At 48.2% G+C, this 27932-nt stretch overlaps 1 protein-coding gene across 15 annotated transcripts in view; it reads right to left on the bottom strand.

Annotated features, from left to right (window-relative positions):
• The window catches only part of RGS3 (regulator of G protein signaling 3), a 132574-nt gene that overhangs the window by 28730 nt on the left and 75912 nt on the right, over nucleotides 1-27932 (bottom strand). For 2 of the 15 annotated variants that reach the window (XM_009001715.5, XM_017975716.4), the window contains one exon: nucleotides 18919-27646. The exons of 9 other annotated variants lie outside the window; for them this stretch is intronic. In XM_009001715.5, coding sequence (XP_008999963.1) covers nucleotides 27539-27646 — 108 coding nt within the window. In that variant the 3' untranslated portion in view covers nucleotides 18919-27538. Of the gene's footprint in view, nucleotides 1-4352; nucleotides 4503-4541; nucleotides 5026-18918; nucleotides 27647-27932 lie in introns of those variants that run through there. 4 more of the 15 variants (XM_078374657.1, XM_009001720.5, XM_009001728.6 and 1 more) reach the window with 4 other exon arrangements.

Raw genomic sequence — 27932 nt, 5'->3', positions numbered from 1 at the left:
GGGGTTCCCACAGCCCCCCTGCCTCTCCATTAAAACTGTGTTGTTACTATCCATTACCTGACCACCCCGGCACTAGACTAAAGATGGGGCCTTTTAGATCTATGCCTCCGGTAATGTGCAAGTGCATGGCACACAGTAGGTACTTAACACACATGGAAGGAAGCAAGGAAGCAAGGACGGGAGGCAGCGAGGGAGGGAGGGAGGGAGGGAGGGAAAGAAGGAGGGAGAGAAGGAGGGTACAAAGAAGGGAAGGAGGGAAGGAAGGAGGGAAAGAGGGAAGGAGGGAGAGAGGACAGTACAGAGCTGCTGCTATTTGAAGCAACTGGGAAAGCCAGGAAGTGAGGTCTGAGAAGTGAAGGTTTCATGTCCTGGCTGGACATTACTTACAGCCCTTGACTTGAGGGGTGGCACAGCCATGCCACTCCCATTCCACAGTTCTTGTCCTGGCTGCCTCCAGCCTGCTGTCAAGGTTCCTGCCAGCCATTTGGTCCCCAGAGGCACTGCCAAGGCCCTTCTCTGCCTCTCCTTGTTCCTTTACCTTCTGTCACTCTGCCCCCAGTGCCTGAGCTCTGCTATTTGCCCAAAGCTAACCCCAGTAAGAAGTAACTGAAGACACCACAGAGAGCCCTGGCTATGTGGTGAAAAGCATGTCCAGTTCCAAATAACTTCCTGTACACCCCCCTTTCTAAGTTGGGAGCCACTGACAGTTTTCTGGCAGTAGCCTGAGCCACGGTGCCAGGTGCGAGCGGGCTGGCCCATGGAGGGCAGGGAGAGGGAAGAAGCCCTGGGCCATCTGGAGCACAGGGCATACCTGGCAGCTATCCACACATCTTGAGTGATGACTTAGGCCCATTGCCAGAAGGAAGAGGCTAATCAGGGACCCCTCTTCCCTCTTGTCTGTGCCTGGAAGCTCTGATCTCCCAAGGGGCTTATGGCTCCAGCACCCCTCCTACCATCCTGTCCCTATCCCCAAGCCAATCCTGGAAGCCAGGGTACAGCTGGTTGTGCAGGAGCAGGCGGCACTCCCTGGGGCTGAGCCTGGCTGGTCTGCTGTGAGTGGCTCCAGCTTCTCCGGGCTTAGGGGGCTGAGCCACAAGCAGCCTTGTTTATTCCTGGAAGGAATGATGGTTTTCCCTAAGCAATGACATCTTGGCTCCACAAACAACAGCAAACCTCGCAGCTTCAGCTTGGGCTGCAGCTTGCATGAGAAGGCGCCTGCCCAGAGGTGCCTGGGGAACAGGCTGAAGGCTGCTTCCCTGCTGCACCAAGCCCTGGCCCTGACCATTGACTCTTGGAATCCAGGAAGAAGAGATGGCCTGCAGAGAATCAGAGACCTGGATATTTGGAAGGCACCTGGTAATACTTGGTCCAGTCCCTTGTTGCTGCAAAGGGGAAACTGAGGTGAGAAACAAGGCATATTTACTGAGATCATTGGTAAGTAGGGACTAGACAGTGCTGCAGTTTCCAGCCCACTGACCAAGGGCTCTCTCTGTTGCACATGCTGCTTTTCCCAGAGGATAGCAGGGCTCTAGTCAGTAAGCCCGAAGGTCCAAAAGGGGCATGTCACTGGTGAGTCCAGGAAAAGAGAGAGCCTCAAGATGAAACCTGGATACTCTGAGACATCCAGTTGGTGCAGTACAAACAGGCTGGGCTGGGGAGCCTGTGTTCTTGTCCCTGCTTTCCTTCTGAGTCACATGTCACCTCAGGCAGGTCCTTCCTCTCCTGCCTCAGTTCTCTGTCTATCTATCTATCTATCTATCTCTATCTATCTGTCTGTCTATCTATCTATCTAATCAGGTTGGTGCAAAAGTAATTGCGGTTTTACATTACTCTTAATGCCAAAAACTGCAATTGCTTTTGCACCAACCTAATAGAAGGCAAAGAGACTGCCATCTCCAGGCCTTAAGAGGCCAAATGGGAAGCAGCTCTCAGAGCCCCCAGAAACGCAGCTGGGGATAGGCACTCTCTCCTCAGCTGTGCCTCTTCTGAGGGAGCCATACAGACTGCTGGCTTGAGGGCCAATCTCCCCAGGTCTACTCTGGTTGGCACCATCCCAAGAGGGTCCAGGGAGCTGTGCTCCAAGCCCCTGTAGTCTGTGCAAAGGACTCTGAGCATTGCATTTCAATCAGCCAGGGCTATCTCTGCCGCCCTTCATGGTCCAGGCTATGCTGTGGATAACACCCAGCCCAGCATGACCCCTGAGTGGGTTCTCCCTATGGCCCCTGCCAGGATGAAGCCAAAATTCTCCCTGCCTCACCGCCTATCAAACCCAGCCCCCAACACTTGGCCCTATGGACGCAACTTTGACATGCAGAGACTAGGCCTCTCCTAAAGGGGCTCCCTACCAGGCCCTGTATGCCAGGCACAGAGCTAGGAGATGGGCAGACCTAGCTGCCCTGCATGTCAGTGTTTGTCCTCAAAGAAAACCTGCCCAGCTGGGCACAGTGGCTCACATCTATAATACCGGCACTCTGGGAGGCCAAAGAGGGCTGATCACCTGAGGTCAGGAGTTCAAGACCAGACTTACCAACATGGAAAAACCCTGTCTCCACTGAAAATACAAAATTAGCTAGGCGTGGTGGCACATGTCTGTAATCCCAGCTACTCGGGAGACTGAGGCAGGAAAGTCGCTTGAACCCAGGAGGTTGCAGTGAGCCAAGATCGTGCCATTGCACTCCAGCCTGGGCAACAAGAGCAAAACTCCGTCAATAAATAAATAAATAAATAAAGCCTTGCAACTAAGGGATAAATAAGGCCCAGTTTCCACATAAATAGGACACAAAGCAATATCCATGGGTGCTACCACCAATGGATAGACTTATTCCAGTTGGAGTATTTGCTGTAGCTGTGTCTAGAATAAAACATGGAGAGGAAAGGATAAGGAGGGGAGGGGAGGGCTTTCCAGACAGCTGGAACAGCATGTGCAAAGGCAAGGGAGCCTGGAAGTGCAAGGATTTCATTGATACCACATACTTATAATCAGAAGTGCCATCAACAATTTCTGGCTCAAAACCCTGGAGACTTCTCACGAGGAGTGGTCACGTCTCAACTGCCTCATCCTCACCACCTGCCTGCTTCTCAGATGCTAGTCTGGGCTTGTAATGAGCCCTATTGTGGAACTCGGCTCCCTGAAGGGCCTGCGCTAGGCTAAACCATACCACGTGCTAGAGCTGGGGAAGAGGGGAGGTGCCCCTTGGCTGGATGCAGAGGACTCAAGGGGCCCTGTGGAAACTTTGACTCTGCCTGCAGTGCCCTGGCTGGGATCCCACAGGCGCCAGGAGGGCAGCCTCTGCAGCTCCTTCCCGCGAGGAGATGTACCCACTCTGGCACTGGAAGAGGGAGCCAGATAGCCACCCAGCCAGAAGGCCCGAGGGCAGCAGGATGTGGAAAGTTTTCAAGCATCGCTGAGGGGCCTGGCAAGCCAAGCTTCTCAGGTCAAGGGTGCGATTTGAAGCTGAATTATAATACTTAGTTCAGACCAGTGAAATGGTTTCCCGCATGTCATGTTCTTGCTGTTCTAGGAGGCAGAAGTCCTCCATCCTGGTCCCTGCTCAGCCACAGACCTGCTGCTCAAACTTGAACAAGGCTCCTCTCCTTTCCAGGTCTGGGTTTATCCTCCTGCCCTGGGTCCTAGGATTCAAGGGTTCTTCCTTGGTCACCTTGGAACAAGAACAGAGATGTGGACCCTCCAGGCTGGGAAAAGAATTAGCCTCTGTCTGCTCACAGTGGCCAGCTCTGTGGGGTGAGCCTGTCTCTACCACCACCCCCTGTCTGATGGATCTCAGCTGGAGCCAAAGGAGCAGGTGCAGGCCCTCTCCTACAGGGTTGGAGCTCGGAGGCAGAGCATCCTTGCTTGTGCTTCCAGTGGAAGGCTACCCCCTGAGACTAGTCCCAGAGACCACCTCTTTCCCCCGCCAGTGGAACTACACATGAGCTTCCATCCCTGGTGCCTGGTGTGCAGCCAGCATCCCTGATACAATAGTCCACCCTACTGGCTGAGTGCTCCCTTCCCATGCAGTGTCCCGACTTTTCGGCCACCAAACATTTCTTGTTTCTCCCAGAAAGAAAAGCTGGCTGGCCAGCCTAGAAGTGGGGAGCAGCCAACAGAGGAAGCATGCCCCGCAACCCTGCAGGGCTCCCAACCCCCAAGACAGACAAATGGACACACACACACACACACACACACACACACACACACACAGAGCTATCTCAGAACAGAGCACAAACGGTTTGGTTGCAACATGCCTATCAATGGCTGCCCTGGGGAAGAAGCAAAAGAAACAGGGGTACAGGGTGGCTTGGACAGGAGCTGCCCGCCCACCACACACACAGCGCTGTCCCCAGCCACCTACCCAGCACACTCCGGCAGGGACCCAGGAGGCTCCTGGCTGCCGCTCCTGCCAGCTCGCCTGTCCGGGTCTCCACCCGGCTCCTCCCGCAGGCGGGCGGCCGTGGCTGTGGCAGCTCCTGGCGGCAGTGTCAAGCGGCCGCCTTCCCCAGACAGAGCTCCTTTGTGTCAGCAGAGCTATTTATGGACTTACCCAAGTTCCCCAGGGGAGCGATACCTGCTAGGAAAAGCAGAACCAAATGACCAGGTTCCACCTCCCACATCTAGGTAGCGCTTTCAAAACCCTTGCATCACCCGTCTCTCCTCCTCTTCCTCCTCCTCCTACTTGTCCTCCTCCTCTTCCTCCTCCTCCAGCGCCCTTCCCAAACACACACCCTGTCCAGCCGGCCACTGCCACTCCAGAGAGAGGCTGGATTTCTTTCTTCCATTAAACAGAAAACTCTGTGGTTTCCCAAAGCACTTTCATCCAAGGAGTCTGGGATGTCTCAAGGAAGAGAGTCCTGGGCCAGCCCGTCCTTCTGCCCACCCCGTGTGAGGGGCCCAGCAGGCTACCGGGTTACACGCTCACACTCGTGGGCTGTGGGTCCCCTGAGGCTGGTCCCCAGGACCCAAACGGGCCCCAAAGTGCTGCTCCGGGGGAGAGGCATCCATCCCTCACAACGGCACCCCGTGGCACTGGGATCCCTAGCAGGCTCCACCCCACACACATCCTGAGGGCTCCCAGGCTGGGGCAGCGCAAAGCCGCCTCCAGCCGGCCTGCCGGCAGCCGCTCCGTAGAAGACCGAGCCAATCACCGAGGCTTCCCTGTCACACCCCCACCCCCATGCTGCTCCTGTCCCAATGGGAGGCTGCAACTGAACCCAGGTCCTGCATACAGCACACGCTGACTTCCAGAATGTGACCGCCCCCGGTGGGGGAGTAGCAGCTTCCGCCCCTTCCCAGCAGCACCATTCCACACAGCTGGAACTTTGGGCATCAAGCTCTGGGGAATCCAAGGTGTAAGGAGAACTTGGGGCTTCCTCTCCCTGAGACAGCAGGCTGAGAGGGCAATTTCGACAGCCCGAGAGTTACAGCCGCGAATGACAGAGACATCCCCGTGGAGGACCTGCAGGGGCAGTGGAACAAGCCCTGGACTGGGAGGAGAGGGTCCCCAGCTCCAGTTCCAGCTCCAACACTGGTTGATTGGGTGTCACTGAGCAAGTCCCTGCCCCTCTCTGAGCCTTGGTTTCTTCATCTGTAAAATCGGGCTGATAACCTTGACCTGCCCACCTGTGGGATGAATAGAGGATTCTCTGAGCTGGCTCTTGGCTACTCTTTCTTGAGCATGAACTTCGTGCCAAGCCCAGTTCCCAGAGCTCTGCCTGCATTAATTCACTGAACCCTCACCAGCAGCTTGTGAGAAAGTGAGGCCTGTGATTACCCCAGTTACCCATGAAGAGTCCGAGGTACAGAATGGCAAAGGAAGTTGCCCACAGTCACACAGCCAGCTGGTTGTGTAGCCAGGATTGAAAACTAGTTGCTCCTAGTCGCCACGCCCACTCTTAACCACCACACAGCCAGACCACTCAAGATGTGGCTGTGCCAGCACAGAGCTGTTCTCTGGTGCTGCAGCTTGTCATGATGTTGACAAATGCACCCTGGCCTGTCCCTGGGGTCCAAGTTGAGAGTGCTTAACTCATGGCTGGCTCCCACCAGAGCAGGAGGCATCCTGGGATGATGGCACAGAAAAAATGGACAGAAGAAGCCTCTATTTTCCCATGCCCACCCCACCCCACCTTGGCCACCTAGGCTGAAGCACGGTCTCTCTGCTTCTGTCTCTCCCTATGGTAGAGATCCCCTAGGGTCTCAGGACATTTCTGTCTGTATCCCTGCCCTTGTTTATCTCTGACTGTCTACTCCTGACTTTCTCACACATACACATACACATGCACACTGTTACACAAGAAGATTCCTTATCAGGTCAACTCAGAATGGCCCTTCTCTGAGTTGACCTCTTCCAAATTCTAACCATCGTTTCATCTTGTCCCTGGGAGCAGAGCCAAGGCAGTCCTTGCAGGGCCCAGGAACCTTCTAGATTGGAAGGCTGTCATGCTGCAGGGTTCTGGAAAGCAGGATTCACCCTAGGCCTGGAAAGCTAAGGAGGTGAGTCCCAAGAGATGGCCAGTTCCAATGGAGCTGACCAATTACCTATGAGGCTGGCTGGTTTCCAGGATGGAAGTTTTGGCGCATGGGATAAGATTTCTTAGGGTGGAGAGCCTGAATATAGGGTTCCTTCACATCAGAGATGCCCTCAAGCTTCAGCTGAGTCGTCACCTTCTTTCAATCAACAAACAGTTACAGAGCATAGACTGTGTGCCAGACTCTGTGCTGCATCCTAGGGATACGGTGGAGAACAGATAGGCCAGGCCCTGCACTCACAAAGCCAACAGCCCAGTGAGGAAAGCAGACATCAGCCATGGAGTGAGATTAATAACTAAAATTATACACTGTGCTGTGATGGGCAAAGCAGCTCTGCCAACCCAGGGCACTGGGTCCAGAACAAGTCCAGAATACATTCATCAATGCTCTGGACCATAGCATGGTGAGGAGAGGGCAGAGCAGCTCAGTGCCCCAGGCCCAGAGCCTGCCAGGCCAGGAGAGGAGAGCATCCCACGGTGGGAGGAGCCCGGGGCAGCCACTGCCCTCTGCCTCCCATATATCCGGACACAAATCAGCAGGGTTGGGGGGGGCAGGATGGATGAGTCACTGGCAGCCAGGCTATCTAACACAAAGGAGATCTTTCACTGTTGTTTTTCCATTTACGGCCAGTGAAACTGAGGCCCAGAGAAGGAAAGTAACTTTCCCGAGGAAACACAGCAACTGAGTGGCAGGGCTGGGATTGCTAACTCTCATTCCAGTGCTCCTTCCACCACATCCCAACGCTTCTTAGAGGTACATAAATGATGGTGCTGTTCAGTACAAGAGAAATTGGGATCTAGACAGTAAGAGCTAGGTGGCCCACAGGCCCAGGGCGCTCAGGACCTAGGCCCCAGTCACTGATCCACATATTTCATAACACAAACATTTGACACAGGACAGCACTGTGCTAAGCATTTTCTGACTACTGATTGATTGATCAAATCCGCATAACCCTATCAGATATGATTTCTTTTGTTGTTGTTGTTGTTGTTCTGAGATAGAGTCTTGCTCTGTCACCTGGGCTGGGGTTCAATGGCATGATCTGGGCTCACTGCAACCTCTGCCTCCTGGATTCAAGCAATTCTCTTGCCTCAGCCTCCCGAGTAGCTGGGATTACAGGGAGCATGCCTGGCTGATTTTTGAATTTTTGGTAGAGATGGGGTTTTGCCATGTTGGCCACGTTAAACTCAAACTCCTGGCCTCAAGCAATCCATCTGTCTCCATTGCAGGTGTGAGCCACCACGCCTGGCCTCAGATATTATTACAGTGGCTCATGCCTGTAATCCCAGCACTTTGGGAGGTGCAAGCAGGCAGATCACGTGAGGCAGGAACAGCCTGGCCAACATAGTGAAACCCCAAATTTACTAAAAATACAAAAATGTAGCTGGGCATGGTGACTCATGCCGGTAATCCCAGCTACTCGGGAGGCTGAGGCACAAGAATTGCTTGAACCTAGGAGGTGAAGATTGCAGTGAGCTGAAATTGCATAACTGCACTCCAGCCTGGTGACAGAGTGAGACTCCACTTCAAAAAGAAAGAAAGAGAAAGAGAGAGACAGAAAGAGAGTAGCCAGGGAATGGTGTGGTTCTAGGAATCCCAGAGCACTTCAGAGTAAGACAAGCCCCTTGCCCCTGCCAGCAGCTGCTTAGCTTTCATCACCCCCAGACGCCCCGAGACTGGGCTGGGGATACACTGGCTTCACCTTCTGCAGAGCCATGCCACTGTCCCAACTCACTGTATAAGAAAGTGAACACCCCAGCCTGCTCTTTGACACTCTGTGGAAGTGTTCGTATATGACTACCCCAGTCCAAGCTTTGAATCTGCTAACTCACTTAGAAAGTTCTGAGCTTTTACTCTCTGGGGCTCACAGCCCTGGTTTGGGGGTCTACAGACTCTAAGCAAAAAGGCCCTCCCCACTGGACAGTGGGCCAAGAAACGTTAATTAGTTCTTTCAATAACTGCTGAATCCCTGCTCTGTGCTGGAGCCTGTACTGGGAACTAAGGACGCAGAGCTGGCCGGAGCAGCCTGCCCGTGGGATGGAACCTGGGGGTTGGGCAGCATGGCAGATGAAGCCACTGATGCTGCAGGCAGGGACTGCCTTGCCATGTTTTGGCCTCTAGGACCCTAGCACCCAGGCAGAGGACACATTCTCCTATTGCTTGTTTGGTGTAGGTCTTGCTCTTCCTAGTGGCATGGGCCTTGTTCTGGGTCACCTGCCACAAGTGGGGTGGGGTAAGACAGAGCAGGTAACCTCAGGCTCAAGTTCACAGGGAGCTGTGGTTTGTGGCCTGTGGAACCCACGGTAAGTCCCTTCCCCTTCCTGACCTCAGTCCTCCATCTCTAAAATGAGACCGGGAAGTGAGTGTCCAGTGACCCCAGCCCCACTCCTCCTCTCCTATGGCTATAGTCTCACGTCCCTCCAGGCCCCCTCACTAAAGGAATCAGCTCAGTCAGTGGAATTTAGAAGGAGCACGGTCTTTGGACTCCAAAAAATCTGAGTGTGAATTATCCTGGGCAAGTCCCTTTAATATCTTTGAGTCTTAGTTTCCTCTTCTGTAAAATGGGCCTCACTGGACCCTGAAAGGACTAGAGGATGTGGTGTATGTGGAATGCCTGGTACACAGTAAGTGCTCAATAAATAAGACCCATCATTGTTATTGCTATGATGGCATTGTTGCAATCATCTGTGTAAAGACAGAATTCATCTTGAGAGGGTTCATGTAAATGGTCAAGTTAAATGTGATAATACCTGTTGAGGGGCTGACAGGTGAGGGCCTGGCATGTACTAACAGCTGAGAATCACTACCACTTGTGGAGCAACAAGTCATTCTCATCATGCCCAGCTTACAGATCAGGAAACTGAGGTATAGAAAGCTTACAAAGCGGAAGCCCCACAGGCAGCATGGCTCCCTGGCCCATGCTCTTAACTCTATATTCTGCCCCAATCTCTTATTCCCCAGATGTCTCTCCCCTTGCTATCTGTCTCTTCCTCAGCAATTTGAGGCAGCCATGAACAATTCCCAACCTGCTAACGGAAACTGTGGCTCCCCATCCAGCAAGCAGAAGCCCACGTGTAGCAAAAGCTAGGAGACCAAATGTCCCCCTACAGAGCTGGCCCCGAGGCCTGCCGCTGGCTGGCTTCTGCCTCTATCCTGGGGCACGCTTTGCAGTCACCTCAGCAGTATCGGCCTGACCTTGGGCAGCTGCAGCAGCTCAGGATGGCCAGGAGCCATGACTGTCTCCCTTCCTGGCTCTGGTCCAACCAGCCACATGCTGGCCGGAGGTTTTGGGCTTTTGGGAGCAATCCTCGACCCACTGTACTTGTGCCAGCTCCAAGGCCAGGCTGTGTCCTGTCAAGCCTGTGTTCCTGGGAAGTGTTCAGCACAGAGCCACTGACTCAGCCACAGGGAGGTCAGACTTGTGACCTTGGCTGCTGGAAACAGTTCTCCACACACTCCCCCGGGTCCACCCACTGCTTGAGCCCAAGCCATCAAAACAAAGGGTCAGTGGGGGAAAGACTGAAATGCTAAGTTTGCTGCTGCCTTCTGCAAATCCTGGGGCAAGGCCAATCCACACCACCACCTCCAAGCCTCAGTTTCCCTGTCTCTAAAATGCACTGGGGTTGAACTAGATCAGTCCACCCAAAATGTGGTCTGCAGCACCATGTGGGTTCACAGACCACTTGTTACCAGTCTGCAGTGAGATAGATAGCAAGACTGAGTGTGTTCAAAGACCTTCAACTTGACATTGCCATATCCAAGCATGAGATCAGTGGACTGGTCTCTGAATAGGGCACGGGCCAGCTCAGGTGTTCTCAGACTGGCCTAATAAATCACATGCAGTATAATGCTACAAAATTTCAGAGTCCTTCACCACAGGTAGCTTAATGAGCCCTGATTTAAATGGCTTTGTTTCATGAGGACTCACTAACTCCGACCCTATCATGAACTTACAGATACAGTGGGATTCGATCCTGCCACCCAAACCACTCTTCCTCCACTGCTCCCAGCTCAGAGAATGGTGCCATCTGTTTGCCTGAGCTAGACTTTTTTTTCTTTTTGAGATGGAGTTTTACTCTTGTTGCTGGGATTACACGTGCCTGCCACTATGCCTGGCTAATTTTTTTGTATTTTTAGTAGAGATGGGGTTTCACCATGTTGGCCAGGCTGGCCTCGAACTCCTGACCTCAAGTGATCCACCCACAGGTTGTATTCCCAGCACTTTGGGAGGCCTAGGTGGTGGTCAGCTTTCTAACACACCCATCAACCCCTGCACCCAGAATAAAGTCACACTCCTTCCCACAGCTTCTCAAGACCAGCGCTGTCTGGTCCTGAACATACCTCCTGCCTCATCTCATGCTCTGTTCCCCTTCCTTGTCTTCCCACCTACATGAGCCTGCTTTAGGATCCTCACCTAGAACAATCCTTATATCTCAAGCCCCTCCCCTGCCTCAGAAACTTTCCCCAGGTCCCCCCAGTAGGCGCTCTCATTAGGCCCTTTGTCACAGCTGTCATCGGTTTATTATACGCTGTTCATGATTGGTGTCCCTGCGCACACTAGACTGTCAACTCTGGGGTGAGGACCACATTGGTTGATGAGTGGAGAAGCAGAGGACATCTGAGATCTGCCTAACCAGACTCAGTTCACCCTTCTTTACTATCTGAGGAACTAATCTTCCCTCTATCATCCTCAAGGCAGGTGATTCACAAGGAACAGACCCATCTCCCGCTCCAGGCAGAGGCATATGATGCAGGCCTCCATCAATTAGTTTAACCCATCCCACTGTCCTCAGTGGCTGGGATGGACATGTGGTCCTACTTGGGCCAATGAGACTCAGCCCAGGGACTATTGCTGAAATGATCAAGGGAGTCTAGCTCCAAGGCCATGGCCATAACCCTGGCCCTTCTGGCGGTAGCACTTAGTGATAGCACTGCTGCCACCAAGAGAGAGGGCCAACACCTAAGTAGATAGAACCAGGAGATGAAGAGGGTGAGGCCAGTTCTCAATGACATTGCTCAAGGCTCTCAATCCAACTATGCCTGAAGGCAACCCTCCCTATTCCAGTAAATTCCATTTACTTCTGGAAACTACCTATCAACACTCAACATTGTCACTGAAGAGTATTGAGGGGAAAGGGCAGGGTGGGCTCTGGGGTTGGGACCCGACAGGCAGGGAGTATAGTGTAGCAGCTAAGGACATGGGCTCTGGAGCCAGGTGCTTGGAATTGAAACCTGATCTGCACCTCTGAGCTGTGAGGCCTTGTAAAATCCACTCCACCTCTTTTCCTTTCTTGCAACTGGTAGATTCCTGACTAATGCGTACTGCATCACCCATACTTAGCACAGTGTTTGACGCACATTGGGCATCGTAAACTTACTTTCTCACTCAGTCATTCAACAAACACTCAGCAGTGTGAAGGTGACTGTGTGTGTTCTATAAGAAGAGTCATCATGGCTGCTCTTTACAGAAGTGACTACATGGACAGGAATAGGAAGAGGGAGACCCACAAGAAAAATGCACAGTTCCAGGGACAAAAAAGTACGCCTGAAGAGGGTGGCTGAAACCAAGGGAAGGGGAGGGATGGGAAGAGTCCCAGCTCTAAATTCACTGGAGAATGTCTGACAATCCCTGCCCCTCTCTGGCCTTGTAGCCCAGTCTGTTTCAATGCCATCATCCTAGCATCCCCAAGCTTTCCCCCACTGGTTACAGAATCCCTACCTGTCGACACTCAACATTGTCACTGGAGAGTACTGGGGGAAAGGGCAGGGTGGGCTCTGGGGTTGGGACCCAACAGGCAGGGAATATAGCAGCTAAGGACACGGGCTTTGGTGCTTGGGATTGGAACTTGACCTGCACCTCCTAGCTGTGAGACCTTGTATAATCTTCTCAACCTCTCTTTTCCTTTGTTTTCTCATCTATGAAATGGGGATAATAAGAATAATGCTGGGAAGATTACATATTTTGGCAGACAGAAAGTATGCTTTAATGGTAGGTACCATTATTATTATTATTATTATTTATTTGTAGTAGGAAGTCCAGAAAAAGGAGATTGAACACATAGAACAGAAACCATTCCTAAATGAATAGAATTTCCCTGAACTAAAGGAAGACTTGGGTCTTCAGACTGAGACACCTTACCCACTTAGGACCAGGAAAAATTACCAAAAGAGAACAAACAACTAGAAATGATCCAGGGAAATGTCTGAATTCCAAAGATTGGAAAGAGGAATCCTGCTTGTTTCCATAAATAAATTTTAGAGAATCAAGGAAAAACTGCTCTTAAAACACTAAATACTGGGCAAAGCATAGAACACTGCTCTCAGGCTTCTGGGAGTGAAGGACGATTTGCTTAGAATTTTCTATTCAAGCAAACTATGACTCAAACATGAGGGCAAATATTTTCAGGCTTCCAAGGATAAGAAAGGATACCGCCCACAGACCCTTTCTGGAAAAATTACTCAAGAAAGCTCTGCAGACGAAAGTGAATTAAAATCGAGAAGTCAAGAATGAGATGTGGTGTGTGAGAGAGACGCAACCCATGGAGACAGAAACACTGAGAGCCTTGACTACTGATAACTAAAAGTTAAGTGCAATTTTAAGTAAATGATTCTTAAAACAGAATACCGCTAGTGTTTAAAAATAGTCACAACCGGCCGGGTGTGGTGGCTCATGCCTGTAATCTCAACACTTTGGGAGGCCAAGGCAGGCAGATCACGAGGTCAGGAGTTCGAGACCAGCATGACCAACATGGTGAAACCTCGTCTCTACTAAAAATACAAAAATTAACTGTGCCTGGTGGCATGCGCCTGTAGTTTCAGCTACTCGGGAGGCTAAGGCAGGAGAATCGCTTTGAACCCGGGAGGCAGAGGTTGCAGTGAGCCGAGATCACGTCACTGCACTCCTGCCTGGCAACTGGCAACAGAGCAAGACTGTCTAAAAAAAAATTAGTCCCAATCAGAAACTGAAATTCCAGACGATTACTACAATACCTAGGAGGTATGGAGGAAAGCAGAGAAGTATAGGCCAGCCGACATGATCATTATGGGTTAGAGGCCATGAGGACAGGCTACCATGGATCTGGTGCCATTCCTGAGGGTAAAATATGTTTGTGGCAAAGGTAATGGTAAAGCCATTAGCAGACTAGAATTAGGGTGTGTAACTCCAAAGGAAATTTTACAGAAAAATAATAGGGGGTGGCCTTGGGATGTTTACTACTGCTAAAATATAGAATGAAGGTAAGGCCATTAAGTCTAACCTGATGTAGGAATAGACAGATCAACGAGAAAGACAAGAGAACCTACAAACTAAACCACCAGATGTGGAAATTTGGTCTATATGTGAAGAAAGGAAGGACAATTCAAAAAAACAGGGTTGGAAAAACTGGCCAACCATTTGGGAGAAAAAAATTAATAAGAGTTCCATCTGACACCAGGTACTAAATTAATTACAGGTGAATTTAAAATATAAATGTAAAAATTAAAAGAATAAAAGTACCTGAATAAAATTTAGATGAATGTTTCTCATAATCTTGGGGTAGGAAAGACCTTAGAAAATACAGGTGCTCTCAACCCCAAAAAAAGACTTGATTACAAAAAAAGTTAACTTGTAAATGATAAAAGATACTATAAAGTTAGAAGGCAAATGACAAACTAGAAAAAATACTTATAACCCATATAATAAGAAAATGGTCAATATTCTAATCACATAAAGTGCTCTTACAAACGAGATAAAGCCTGAATCAAAAACTGGGCAATTGACATGAACTGAAAAGCCAAAGCAGAAATATAGATGACTGATAAACATAAAAAGAAGCCGGGCATGGTGGCTCACACCTGTAATCCCAGCACTCTGGGAGGCCCAGATAGGTGGATCACTTGAGGTCAGGAGTTTGAGACCAACCTAGCCAACATGGTGAAACCCCATCTGTACTAAAAATACAAAAAGGTAGCAGAGCATGGTGGCGTGCACCTGTAATTCCAGTTACTCAGGAGGCTGAGGCAGGAGAATCGCTTGAACCCAGAAGATGGAGGCTGCAGTGAGCCAAGATAGCACCACTGCACTCCAGCTTGTGTCACAGCGCAAGACTCCATCTCAAAAACTAAAAATAAGACAAAATAAATCTCAACCTCACTAATAATGAAATAAATGTAAATTAAGATTAAGTATAATTTTTCACTTCTTGTACCAACTAAGAATTAAAAGGAATAACATTTCATTTGATGTAGGGTATAGGGAAGCAGGCACTCTCATTCACTGTGAGTGGAATGTAAATTGTACATGGATTTAACCTCTGTTCCTTTGGTTTCTCAACTGTAATATGGGATAAGAACAATACTGTTAGGGAGATGATATGTAAACAGAAGGAAAGCCTTTTTAGAGCACTTTAGTAGTGTGTGCCATACTGTTTCCTTACAGAAAAGTGCAGCAAGATGTTTATTGCAGCATTGCTCAGAATATCAAAACATTAGAAACAATCTAATCGTGCATCAATAAATTAAAATACATTATGGTCCACTGGCTACTAAAAATAGAGAGGGAGAACTTTAGGTGCTGATGGAAAATCAATCTTTCTTTCTTTTTCTTTCCTTTTTTTTTTTGAGATGGAGTTTCACACTTGTCACCCAGGCTGGAGTGGAATGGCATAATCTCAGCTCACTGCAACCTCTGCCTCCCAGGTTCAAGTGATTCTCCTGCCTCAGCCTCCTCAGTAGCTGGGATTACAGGGGCCTGCTACTACACCTGGCTAATATTTGTATTTTTTAGTAGAGACTGGGTTTCTCCATGTTGGCCAGGCTGGTCTTGAACTCCTGACCTCAGATGATCTGCCCACCTTGGCCTCCCAAAGTGCTGGGATTACAGGAGAGAGTCACCACACCCAGCCCCAAAAATATTTCTATAATTATATAATATATATATTTTTATTACACACACACATACACACACACGCATGCACGCATATATATATATATATATATAATTTTTTTTTTTTAACAGAGGGTCTCCCTCTGTTGCCCAGGCGGTATGATCACAGCTCACTGCAGCCTTGACCTCTCAGGCTCAAGCGATCCTTCCATCTCAGCCTCCCAAGTATCTGGGACTTGCCACCATGTCTGTATAATTTTTTTTACCTTTTGTAGAGATGGAGTCTCACTATGTTGCCTAGGCTGGTCTTCAACTCCTGGGCTCAAGTGATTATCTACCTCAGCCTCCCAAAGTGCTGGGATTACAGCTGTGAGCCACCATTCCTGGCCTATAATATATCTTATGGATGAGTCACAAAAATTTATGTATAATATGCTATTACTAGTGAAATAAAACATAGTATATGTTTACATATGTGCATGGGGAAAAATTAGGAGGAACCACATCAAACATATATTAGTAATTATTGATGGGAAATGGGCTTGGGGAATGAGGGTTTTATTTATTTTATTCAGTTTAGTAATGTTTAGAACTTCTTGGTACAAGTTTGGTGCATGTATATTACCAGTTAAAAAACCATATATAATGCCAAATAAATAAGTATTTTCATACGTAACATAAATTAAAACTTTAAATTCCCTCAAATAAACTTAAAAAATATGCAAGACCTATATAAAATTTTTTGCTAAAACTTTGGGAAATCTTAAAAGAAAATTTACATAAATGAAGAGACATAATCCCGTTCTCAGAGGAGAAGACTGTATTGTATAGATTTTAATACCTCCCCTTTTAAATGTATAATTTGAAATATAATTACAATAAAAGTCTCAATTATATTTTTGGGAGGGGTAGGGAGAAGGTAAGGACTGAATCACAAAGCTATAATTAAAAAGTACACTGAATTTCATTTAAAAGAATGAGAAGGGGGAAAATAATTTTTAAAGAAAAGCAATAAGAGGGTACTTGTCCTAATATAATGCATAAGAATTGGAGTAAATAACTATTTGGGAAAAATGAAAAGTATTCTGCCTCATACTATATGCCAAAGTGAATTCCCCATTGATCAACATATTAAGAGTTAAAAAATAAAACCATAAAATTCAAGGGGAAAAAAGTGGGCATTATATAATCCTAGAGTGAATATCATAATGTCAAAGGCAAATAATATTTTTCAAGATTTATAGATATATTAGTCATCAAGAAAATGTAATAAAAACCACAATGAGATACTACTTCGCACCCAGTAGAATGGCTATAATTTTTTAAAATGAAAAAATAGTGTTAGTGAGGATTTAGAAAAAGTGGAACCCTCATATGTTGATGATAGGAAAGTAGAATGGTACAGCTCCTTGGTTTATTTATTTATTTTATTTTTTGAGACAGAGTCTCACTCTGTTGCCCAGGCTAGAGTGCTGTGGTGCCATCTCAGCTCCCTGCAACCTCCACCTCCTGGGCTTAAGCAATTCTCCTATCTCGGCCTCCTGAGTAACTGGGAGGACAGGTGCCCTTCACTATACCCAGATACTTGTTTTTTTTTTCCAGTAGAGACGGAGTTCCACCATGTTGCCCAGGCTGGTCTTGAACTCTGGACTCAAGTGATAGGCCTGCCTTGGCCTCCCAAAGTGCTGGGATTACAGGCGTGAGCCACCGTGCTCTGAAGTATAGCCATTTTGAAAAACAATCTGGTAGTTTCTCAAAAAGTTAAACATAAGTTACCATTTGACCCAGCAATTCCACTCCTAGTTATACACCTAAGAGAAATAAAAATATATGTCCATACAAAAAAACTTGCACACAGATCTGTATAGCAGCATTATACCTAACAACCAAAAGGTGTAAACAACCCAAATGTCCATCAACTGATGAATGGTTAAACAAAATGTGATATTCCATATAATACAATATTATTCAGCCATAAAAACAAATTAGGTACTGATATATGCTACAACATGCATGATCCTGAAAATCTTATGCTAAATGAAAGAAGCCGATCACAAAAGTCCAAATATTATATAATTCCCTTTATATGAAATGTCCAATATAGGCAAATCTACAGAGATGAAAAGTATGGACTAGCGGTTAGGGTTAGAGAAGATGGGGAAATTAATGGATGATACCTAAGTAGTATAATTCTTTTTGAGATAATGAAAATGTTCTAAAATTGATTGTGGTGAATGATTGTAGTCTATGAATACACTAAAAATTATTGAATTGTGTACTTTAAGTGGGGGAATTATATGGTATTTGAATTAAATCTCAATAAAACTACTCTAAAACATTATAGATATGACTAATAAGTCAGAAACATCAATAGTTTAAAGAAATAATAAAAATAAGAGGCTAACATACATTTATGTAATAAGTATCCTTACTATAGAAAGAGCTCTTTCTGAATTAATAATTAAACTATAAAAGCCCAATCGAAAAATGAACAAAACACTTGAACAGGCTATTCCCAAAAGAGGGAACACAAGTGACTAGAAGGCATATAAATAAATGTTCAACATCTCTAATAATGAAAGAAATGATCCTATTAAAAAATGTAACAATGTAACAATATACAGTGTTGGCAATGATGTGAGGGAATAAACATTTTCTTATCCAGACTATCTCGATTTGCTTGATTGACAGAGGAGTTGCCTTGAAAGCAAGATTGTCAGTGCTAAAAAGGGAAAATCTCAGGCAAAGCAGGATGAGCTGGTCAATCTAAGATGGAATTACAAATCAGTACAACCATTCTGCAGGGTAATTTGGCAATAGGATAAATAATTCATTTTATAAATATATAACCTTTGGCCCAGAAACTCTACTAACAGGCATTCATTCTAACAAAGCGTTCATTCATTCAACAAATATTTGTTTATTTCTTTTTTCAGATGAAGTCTCACTCTTGCCCAGGCTGGAGTGCATTGGCACAATCTTGGCTCACTGCAACCTCGACATCCAAGGTTCAAGCAATTCTCCACCTCAGCCTCCCCAGTAGCTGAGACTACAGACATGTGCCACCATGCCTGGCTAATTTTTGTATTTTCTGGTAGAGACAGGATTTCACTATATTAGCCAGGCTTAAACTCCTAATCTCAGTGATCTACCCACCCTGGCTGTCCAAAGTGCTGGGATTATAGGCATGAGCTACCACACCTGGCTGAAATTTGTTTAAGAGTCAAATGTGTACTAGGTGTTGAAGTGGATGCTGGGGATGCCAAGATACACTTAAGAGGATGCTTTTTTTTTTTCATTCAGAGACAGAGTCTCACTGCTGGAGTGCAGTGGTGCCATCACAGCTCACTGTAACCTCGAACTCAGGCTCAAGGCATCCTCCCACCTCAGCCTCCTGTACCAGGACTTTTATCTGAAGTTTTTGTAACAAAGAAAAATTGCAAGCAACCTGAATGTTAAACAACTGAAGATTACTGAAATAAAGCATGTTTCATCTACACAATGAAGTACTCCACAGGCACTAAAAACAGCATTGTAGAAGAATATTTATTGAAACGGACACATGGATACACTACGCTGTTAAATGGGGGAGAAAAAGCAGGTTAGAAAATTGCACCAGTAACCCCAATTTGCAAATAAGATACATGTGTGTAAAAACAAATGCTTGACAGGACACATCCCAAAATGTTAACAGTGGTGTATCTCTGGGTGCTGGGATTAAGGATGAATTTCATTTCCTTCTCCTGGTTCATCTGTATTAAATGTTTTCCTCATAATAAACATCAATCACATGGATTACTTTTGCAACAACACCACAAAAAAGTCAACTGCATTTTAAAAAAAAACAAAAACAAACAAACAAACACCTTCCCATGCCCCATGAGTGGAAACCCCAAGGAAGATGGTTATAGAAAGTCAGATACATGTTCACTGCTTGATTTTGCAATAAGAGCTACCATTACCAAGTAACTACTGCATGCCAGGCATTCCAACAGATCCCCTTTGATCTTCACAAGACCCCAGTGAAATTGGCGTTCTTGTCTCATTCTACAGATGTTCTGTGACCCACTAGTAATCCCATGACTAGTGAGAGGAAGAGCTAGGATTTAAACCCTGGCCTGTCTGTCTCTAAATCTGCAGGAGCCTGCTACTACCTAGGCTGCCTCTGTTTGTTCCTGGGGAAGGGAAGGGAAAGGTACTAAGCCACTAAGCCCTCTGTTCCACAGGCCAGATCTAGGCTGGCCCTTGTCCGCCCTCCCTGCAGACAGTCCAAAGAAAGGAGGACGAGTCAGCAAGGGAGGGGACATCAGCAAGAGGAGGCGAGGCCCTGGACAGCCAGCTGGCTGAGGTCAGGGCTCAGGGTGGACCAGCTGGGGACTCCTCGCCTGCTGGGCGACTCTCAGGAAGCCTGACCACATCTGTTCCCAGGAGTTCCCAGGCTCTGTGTGCCCAAAGGCAGTGACAGCAAACCTCACAAAGCCTACAGCCACTGTGATCAAACAGCCAGGGGAAAATGGGCTGCCATCTGGGCCCTTCTTCCTGGGCTTGCTCACCACCAGCCAGTGCTTTCTGCCCTCTGGGCCTCCAGGGTCTCCTCGCCTGGATGAGGAGGGGGTGTGAGAGCTGATGGCTCCAAGAGCCTCCCAGCTGGAATCCTGTGACTCCATGGGACTTCCTCGCATTGGGCCTGGCAGGAAGAGGAAGGGGGTGAGGTCTCCCCACCCAGCTCCAGAAGGAGCCCACTCCTCTTCCCCTCAGCTCCATTCCCACTGCTATTTTTAGAACAGACCGCAGGGAGCCTCTCCACCAGCCCCGCCATGCTCCTCACTGCAGGTAAAACACAGCAGCCCCATTCATTCTGCTCCAGCAAGCACACGCCAGGAATTTACAGACAAGCGGGAGGACCAGACAATCTCTCCCCACGCCATTAGCTGAGCTGCTTTCTCACTATTTCCGTTACAGCCCAACACAGTGACTTAACTTCCTAAGGCCAACACAGTGAGTTGCAGAGTGAGACAACTCTAAGACCATCTGTATACCCTCCCCCGCCCCCAGCCCAGCAGAATCATCAAAAGTCACCAATTACTTGTCCTTGGCCAAGTTTTTGCCTCTTTAGGTGTTGGTTTCACAACCTAGCTTGTTGTTTTTTTTTTGAGACGGAGTTTTGCTCTTGTTACCCAGGCTGGAGTGCAATGGCGCCATCTCGGCTCACCGCAACCTCCGCCTCCTGGGTTCAGGCAATTCTCCTGCCTCAGCCTCCTGAGTAGCTGTGATTACAGGCACGCACCACCATGCCAAGCTAATTTTTTGTATTTTTAGTAGAGACAGGGTTTCACCATGTTGACCAGGATGGTCTCGATCCCTTGACCTCGTGATCCACCCGCCTCGGCCTCCCAAAGTGCTGGGATTACAGGCTTGAGCCACCATGCCCGGCCACAACCTAGCTTGCTAATTAATTGATCTCAGTGGAGGAGGGAAGAGGCTTTCCAGCTTCACATTCAAAGTTTCTATGGTTCTACCAATATTCTAGTCATTCATAAAATAAATACTATGTTCCCAAAGTCCACCTGAGTATTGAATGCACTTCCCCACTCAAAAGTATGTTACAGTGGTCAGCTCCTAGGCCAGCCTACTTAACCCTTAATATAGTCTTCTATCAAGTAGAAATGGTAGAAAACTATATTGCAGTAATAGACTGAAACCAAAACAGAAACACATTAACACTTAGGACAATTTTTTTGAAAATTTCTCTTGGGTAGTGTTAACTGAACAAAAGGGGATAGGTATTAAAGGTGACGAAAAAGTCAATGGCCGCTTCTGGGGAAGAGTCTGAAGGAGACTTCTGACCACACCAAAAACTAAAGGACCGTACACCAGTGACCACGAATTCCACTCGGAAATTAGCCTGGTGCCTTGGACTGATTGTTGGAAAGGTTAAAGAACATACTTGCATACATATTAGGTTGGCGCAAAAGTAATTATGGCTTTTGTCATTACTTTTCATGGCAAAAACCACAATTACTTTTGTACCAACCTATGTATACGTGAAGTTCAAACAAAAGAGTCCAGTGTGCGTTCAGCCACCTGAGCACAAAAGAAGGAGGGACGGGGAGGATATTGGGTTGGAGAGCCTGTCTTGTGCTGGCCTCCCACAGGGGAGGCTGGAAGAGGCACTTCTTGGTGAGAGGAGGCAGCAGTGTGCTCATAATTTGGGTGTCTGTGATGAGGATCCCTTCCTGTCTAAATATACCTAGGTGTGATGAGTACATGATGAATATTCACCAGAAACAATATTTGCATAGAGCCATACACATACACTCTATTTCAGTGTGAAAACTAAAATGTCTGTTCCCTTTCTTCCTTTTGCCTGCTATTAGAGGACCACAGCTTTGCAGTCTGCCCATTCTCCCCTCTGAAATCCCTCATGGAACTGTTTCAATGGAACACTATGCATCTCGAGACCGTGACTGTGATGAAGAACCTAGACAATTCTCACCCTAGACCAGGGTTTCTACCTTTTCTGAGGGAAGTAGCTACTTTATCCTCACCTTTATTGTTATATCCTGATATTCTGGAACCAGATGACTCCTGGAGACCATCTGAATTCAACTCCCTAACTTTTCTTGGTAAAAGAATGGAGGATCAGAGATGTGAGGCATTTTGCTCAAGATCACACAGTGAGTACAGCAAAATTAGGACTCGAGGCAAGATTTTCAGAATCTCTTTCTGGTTTTCTCTGCAAGCAAGGGGCTCGGTGAGAAGTAAGCCCACAATCCACACCAGCAGCTCCAACAGGGCTTCCTTTCCCTCTGGGGATTCCCCAGTGTCAGCATGGGAACATGGTGGCATCCATGACCCTGAAGTGAACCTTCATAGACCAAGTGCAGATCCATGCTCTGGTCTCCACAAAGCTGAAGCACGACAGAAAAAGCTCTGAATCCAAAGAATCAGGAGACCTGAGTTCTGGTCCTGGCTCTGACACTAACCTTGGCCAGGTCACTTCTCTTTTTGCACCTGTTTCCTCATCTAGATTCTAGAATATAGAAGAGTTTAACTGGACAGCCTAATTCAATCCTACAACCTCTACTGAGGACCTACTATGGACCAGACAACAATAGAATCAAAGACAAATAAAATAAAATATAACATCCACTTGCACCCAAGAAGCTCACAGTCATCCAGGTGCTAAGGATGAATTGTGCTAAGGGTGAAAAAAATACTCTGGGAACCATGAAGGTGAAAGTCAGGACTTCCGATGCATGCCTGAGAAAGGTGTTCTCAGAGGAGCTACTAAGCCTTGAAGGTTGAGGATTGCATCTGGCAGGGACAGCCGAGGAGGGCAGGCAATGTCAGTCAGATGAAACAGCCTAACTGTGAATGTGCATGGTGAGTTTAGAGAGGGGGAAATAGTGCGGTGTGGCCGGGCTCCAGGAGCAAAGCAGGAGTGTAGTGCTACCAAGGAGAGCCTGGAAAGCCAAGCTTTATTCTGAAGACAGTGGCCTCCCACAATGGTCTTTAAGTAGGAGTGTGACAGCTCAGCCTCCCTGGCCCTCCCAGCTTGGATGGTCTGCAGTTGCAGGAAAGCTATACAGCAAAATAATCAAAAGCAGGTGCCCTGGAGCTCAGCTTCAATCCTAGCCACCCACTAGCTGTGTGACCTTGGGCACGTTTCTTAACTTCTCTGGCACTCAGCGTCTTCATCTCTAAAGTGGGAATAATGAGAGTAAATGTATACCAGGAGTAACACACCTCATAAGTCTGCATGAGGATTAGATGAGACAGGGTAAATGAAAAGCTTGACTCTGTGCCTGGCTTATCTTGTAAGTGCCCACCAGATTACCTTCTGTTATCATTCTACCTTTAAAATCGGGGATCTGGAAACAGTTTGGTGGATGGATGGCCCTATTCAGAGAAAGTCTTCAGGGAAGAGAACGTGAAGACAGGGTAGAGGGTAAGGTTGCACTGTCTTCATCAGGAGCTAAAAAAGGAATAGCAAGATGGCTGAGACCAAGAGCAAGACAGCAAAGAAAGCAGCCCATCCACCAGCAGGGCAGCAGCAAGGAAGCGGGGAGGATAGCTGGAGGCTGCCTGGAAAGCGTTAACCTTTTTAGGGAGAAGAGTCTACATCTCCGGTTGGGGGAGATGGCAAAAGTCAGATCCATTTGATTCCCACTCACTAAGGGCTGAGATTCTAAGTCAGTCAATTAGCAAAATCTGGGCACAAAACCTGGCAGGTTCAGCATGGGCAGGCTCTCTCCGTGCCTTCAACTGGTCTCAGGTCAAAGGCCTCCTTCCAGTACTTACTGGGCACAAGCAGGCCTGAGTCTAAAGCTATCCCTCTCTGCCTTTGGCCAACATTCCATCACTGCCTAGCACTTCATGACTGTCTGCTGATCCTCTTGATGCCAAATTCAAAAGGGGAAGGGGTGTAACCTAACCATTCCAGAGCCCCCTGAGAGCCTATCTTAAGAAGCTTGATCTGATCTCTCATTTTAGACTTTTCAAATCTTGTGGGAAGCTTTTGATCTTTTCAGCCTATGCCCCCTCAGGAAAATGAATTCTGGAAGGTTATTCTCCACTGGGTGGAAAATAAGGCATCTCATTTTATTTATCCTAAAAGCATCCCCTCTACAGCTTGATGGACTACAGCTTCTGACATGCTGGATATCGCTCTCTTGCCTTTCCTGGAGATGATTGATTTCTCTTACTTCTATTCTTAAAAGGCAATCTTTTTAATCTGAAATAAGCGGTAGATTAGGTTCAAAGGCCTTGACTTGAGAGCAAGCTTGGCCCTTACCATCGCATGACCTAGGATAAAACATTTAACTCCTCAGAGCCTTGGTCTCTTTCATCCATAAAACAAGGCTGCTGGGAGGCTGAGAGGGGATCATGCCTGGGGACCCCAGTTGCCATCTCCAAAGCTCAGGCTCTCACTGTGGGGCATTCACTGTGGAGAGCCCTTCCATATTGCAAAATTGCCTGCATCTCCACTTTGCAAAACCCTCTTGGTGCCCTGGTGCCTTGGTGCCATGTGTGACAAATGAGGGCTTTGGTAGTAGAATTTTTTGGGAAAAAAAAATAAAGAATAAAAATACAAGACATATAAAAATGAATGTCATTATTTCCAAAAGGTCTGCAATGTCCCAACTCCCAAATGGCCAAAGACCCAGGCCAACAGAGATCCAGGCCTGAAGGCTTACAGGATAGACCAAGAGTTTTAAAAGACCCAAAGCCTGAGACATTAAAAAAAAAAAATGAAAATGGGATCAGAGGATCAGAGGGTATGTGGGGAACTAAAAGGATCACTTTGTATTGAAGTTGCACAGATGGTCTTTCCAACAATACACGGTTGTGCTCCCATCCTCCCAGCTCCTGGGCCTGAGACACCAAACCAAGACAATTGGCCCATCAGGAAAGAGGCCATTGTGTGCTTCTTAGCATGATTTATGTGGCAGGGAGGGGCTCGGCAATGCTTCCCGTGTTTATATTTCTCAAGTGCAATTTTGATAGCTTGTTCATCATCCTGAACAGCTAGGATGGACTGGGATGCTGGACAGCAGTGGTCATCAGGTCATATTTCATCTTTTCAAGCCTGTGGAGCCAAATTAATTGTTCCATCGATTTGAGAGGCAGAGTAGCAATGGTGCTGTGGCTCACCACAGTCAGTGTCCAAGGCCCACCAGGATCTCATGTCCACTTCCCTAATAGCTGGGCCTGGGACCCTGATGTGAGCATCTGCTTGACTCAGCAGCTTATCAGGACAGGCTGAGTGAAAAGTCCCGTCTCTGGGGCTGCATGCTGCATTCAGATTATCCATTTCTTTGTGGCCAGAGCTCCTGTCCTCTGCACCTGTCTGGTAGACAGAGGTAGGTCACCAGGTCCAGGAGAGATGAGCTTGCTGCCTTCCCAGACAGGCGAGTCTCCTGTGCCTCACATTCCCCTTAATGTCATTTTGTAAGGGAATCAAATAAAATCAAAGTGCAGCTTGCTGTCCGCGCAGACCCAGCTGCTCAGCCTCTCACAATTCCCCCCAAGGGCTGAGCCCTGGCAGACAGAGATGCTGTGTATCACTGGTCCCAGTCCAGGCAGCATCTACTCCCCTGCTGGGTGGGGGCATTGGTCTGGCCACAGGCAGATCCAGCCCATCCCCTGTTAGACTGTTGAGTCAATGTCTGATCTTTCCTAGGTTGAGAGGAGGGTAAGTGGGAGGTAAGGGGTGTATTCTCTTCTAGGCCACTATTTTTGGGATTCAAGTGGCCACAGCAACTGAGCAGGCTTACAGGGCACAAGAACCTTTCTCTAAAGATGCTGAGGTCTTACACAGCACAAAGAATTTCCAATGTCAGGGAACCTCTCTATCCTGAGCCAGCCCTCAGCCTCTCTGACCCTCTTTTCCTACGCAAGTGACTCTAATCCTCCTAATACCCTTTTGCCTATGAGCCGTGTCCCTCAGACCTGTGGCCTTGGGCTTTCTTCCCTCTGGGTCTGGCTGTTAGAAAAGAGTATGAGAGCTGCCCAACCCTGGGCTCCAGCTGAAGGTGGAGCAGGCAGTGAGTGGGCTGGGCTCGAACCTCTGTTCCCTTGGTCAGTCTTCCCTTAGCCATGTGGCAGGACAGTCTCCACTAGAGCTGCTAGGCCACCCCCAGCCCAGTCCCTGGCCCTTGGGAGCCTCACAGAAAGCAAGCCAAGTCAGTTTCCAGAGCACTGTGTGCCCGCTTCCCATCAGAATGCTCAACATGGGGTGGAAAGACAGCACAGCAGCCCCTGCTAAAGCCTGGGCAGCCGTGAACTCTCCCACCTTGGCCTGGCTGAGCACTGACTGCTCCCAGCTTCCAGGAACACTCCTAGAACTCAGCACTGCTTCCCCACCCTCCACAGGCCTGGCCAGAAGGCGGCTCTGTGAGAAAGGTCCTAATCCTCACCCATATCCACTGTGAGAGCAGGACATTGAGGAGGTGGGCAGGCAGGGGGATGGAGCAGGGAGTCATCTCTTCTCCTCCAGAGCCTGGCATTCACAAATCCACCTCCCCAGTCACCATCCAGGACAAGCCACCAGGACAGTCCTCACCTGGAGGACTGAAGGGGCTCCTAACTGATCTCACATCCACTTGCACTCCTCCTATGTGCAAACTGATCTTGTAGAAATATACCTGTGACTCCCTTACTCAAAAGCTTTCAATGGCTCCCCACTGTATCTAGAATGAAATCAATAAGACATCAACCATCAAACCCTGCACAGTCTGGCCCTTACCCACTGTGTCTTGCCCTCACTAAACTCCAGCCACACTGGCCTGCTCGCCAGTCCTCCAACTCGCCGAGTTCCTTCCTGTCTCAAGGACTCTCCATGTCCTATTCCATCTACCAGGAACACTCTTCCCCAACTCTCAGACTGGCTCCTGCCTCTCCAGCCCACGGGTCTCTGTTTAAAAGTTATGTTCCTCCCCAGTGGCCCCCCCGCACAGCAATCTAAGTATAATTCCCTCTTAAAGAAATCTGTGTTTTTTTCCTTCATAGATGATCACAGCTTGCCATCACGTGTGTGCCTGTGTGTGTGTTGGTGATTTATTTAATGCTCACTCCCGACCACACTGAAATCCTGATGAGAGCGAGTGTCTGTCTTTTTCTCCACAGTATCCCCAGCTCCTAGCACATAGCCTGGCATAAAGTAGATGCACCCGAAATATCCATCGAATGAATGAGCCAATGTGTACAGGTGAAAAATGAGTGAATGGGCGGAGATGTCCTCTGGCAGCAGCAGATCATGGCATTGTTCTCCATCAGGGTGACCTCTCCCGACCTCTCCTGCTGCCCCCAAGGCAGGTGGGGGAGCCACCACTGGAAGCCCAGTTGCAGAGTGTCCTCCTCCTCCACCTCCTCCTTCTCCTCCTCCTTGGAAGGAAGAAGCCTCTGAGTCCTCTCCTCTTGGGGCTTTCTGCTGCCAGTCTGTGCATGCCCACAAGGCCTCTCACACCACTGTGGTCCTTCTGTTGACATCCACACGCACCCTTGGGACCACTCCCTTCAGATGACCCTAGGCCCACCATCTTGGTCCTCCGTTTCAGGTCCAGTTGAGGTGAGGTTACTGTGTGGTAGGGGATCCCCAAGAAAGGGTTAAGTTGCCAGAAGCAGAGTCCCGCCCTTGGGCTTGCTCAGCCAATCAGAGTCTGTCCTGATGAGGTAAAGCTTCTATCCTGGGTGGCATTGGTTGAGTTGACCGGCCCCATCTCCTGCTGGAGAGAGCCGAAAGGGTGGAGTTTCTGTGGAACCAGACAGAACTGGAATTAGCTCGCTGTCTACTCAGGCTGGGGCTGCCTGACTGCAGGACCTGCCTCTGCTCCTTTCTAAGGCACTCACATACCCTGGCATCTCCAGGGCTGTCTCTAGTGGCCCCAGTGGAGATGACAAGGTGACACGCACCTCAGCATCACATCTGGGAGAAGTCTTAGAGCCAGAACAGACAAGGAAGCCTCAGTTACCCTGCCTGGGCCCCTGGAATATGGCAGGTGTCTACCAGGAAGTGACATGGAGCAGTTGTCACATGTG

This window comes from Callithrix jacchus, chromosome 1 (genome assembly GCF_049354715.1).
Source record: "Callithrix jacchus isolate 240 chromosome 1, calJac240_pri, whole genome shotgun sequence".
Taxonomy (NCBI): Eukaryota; Metazoa; Chordata; class Mammalia; order Primates; family Cebidae; genus Callithrix; species Callithrix jacchus.
This window is presented reverse-complemented; position numbering and strand designations above follow the sequence as displayed.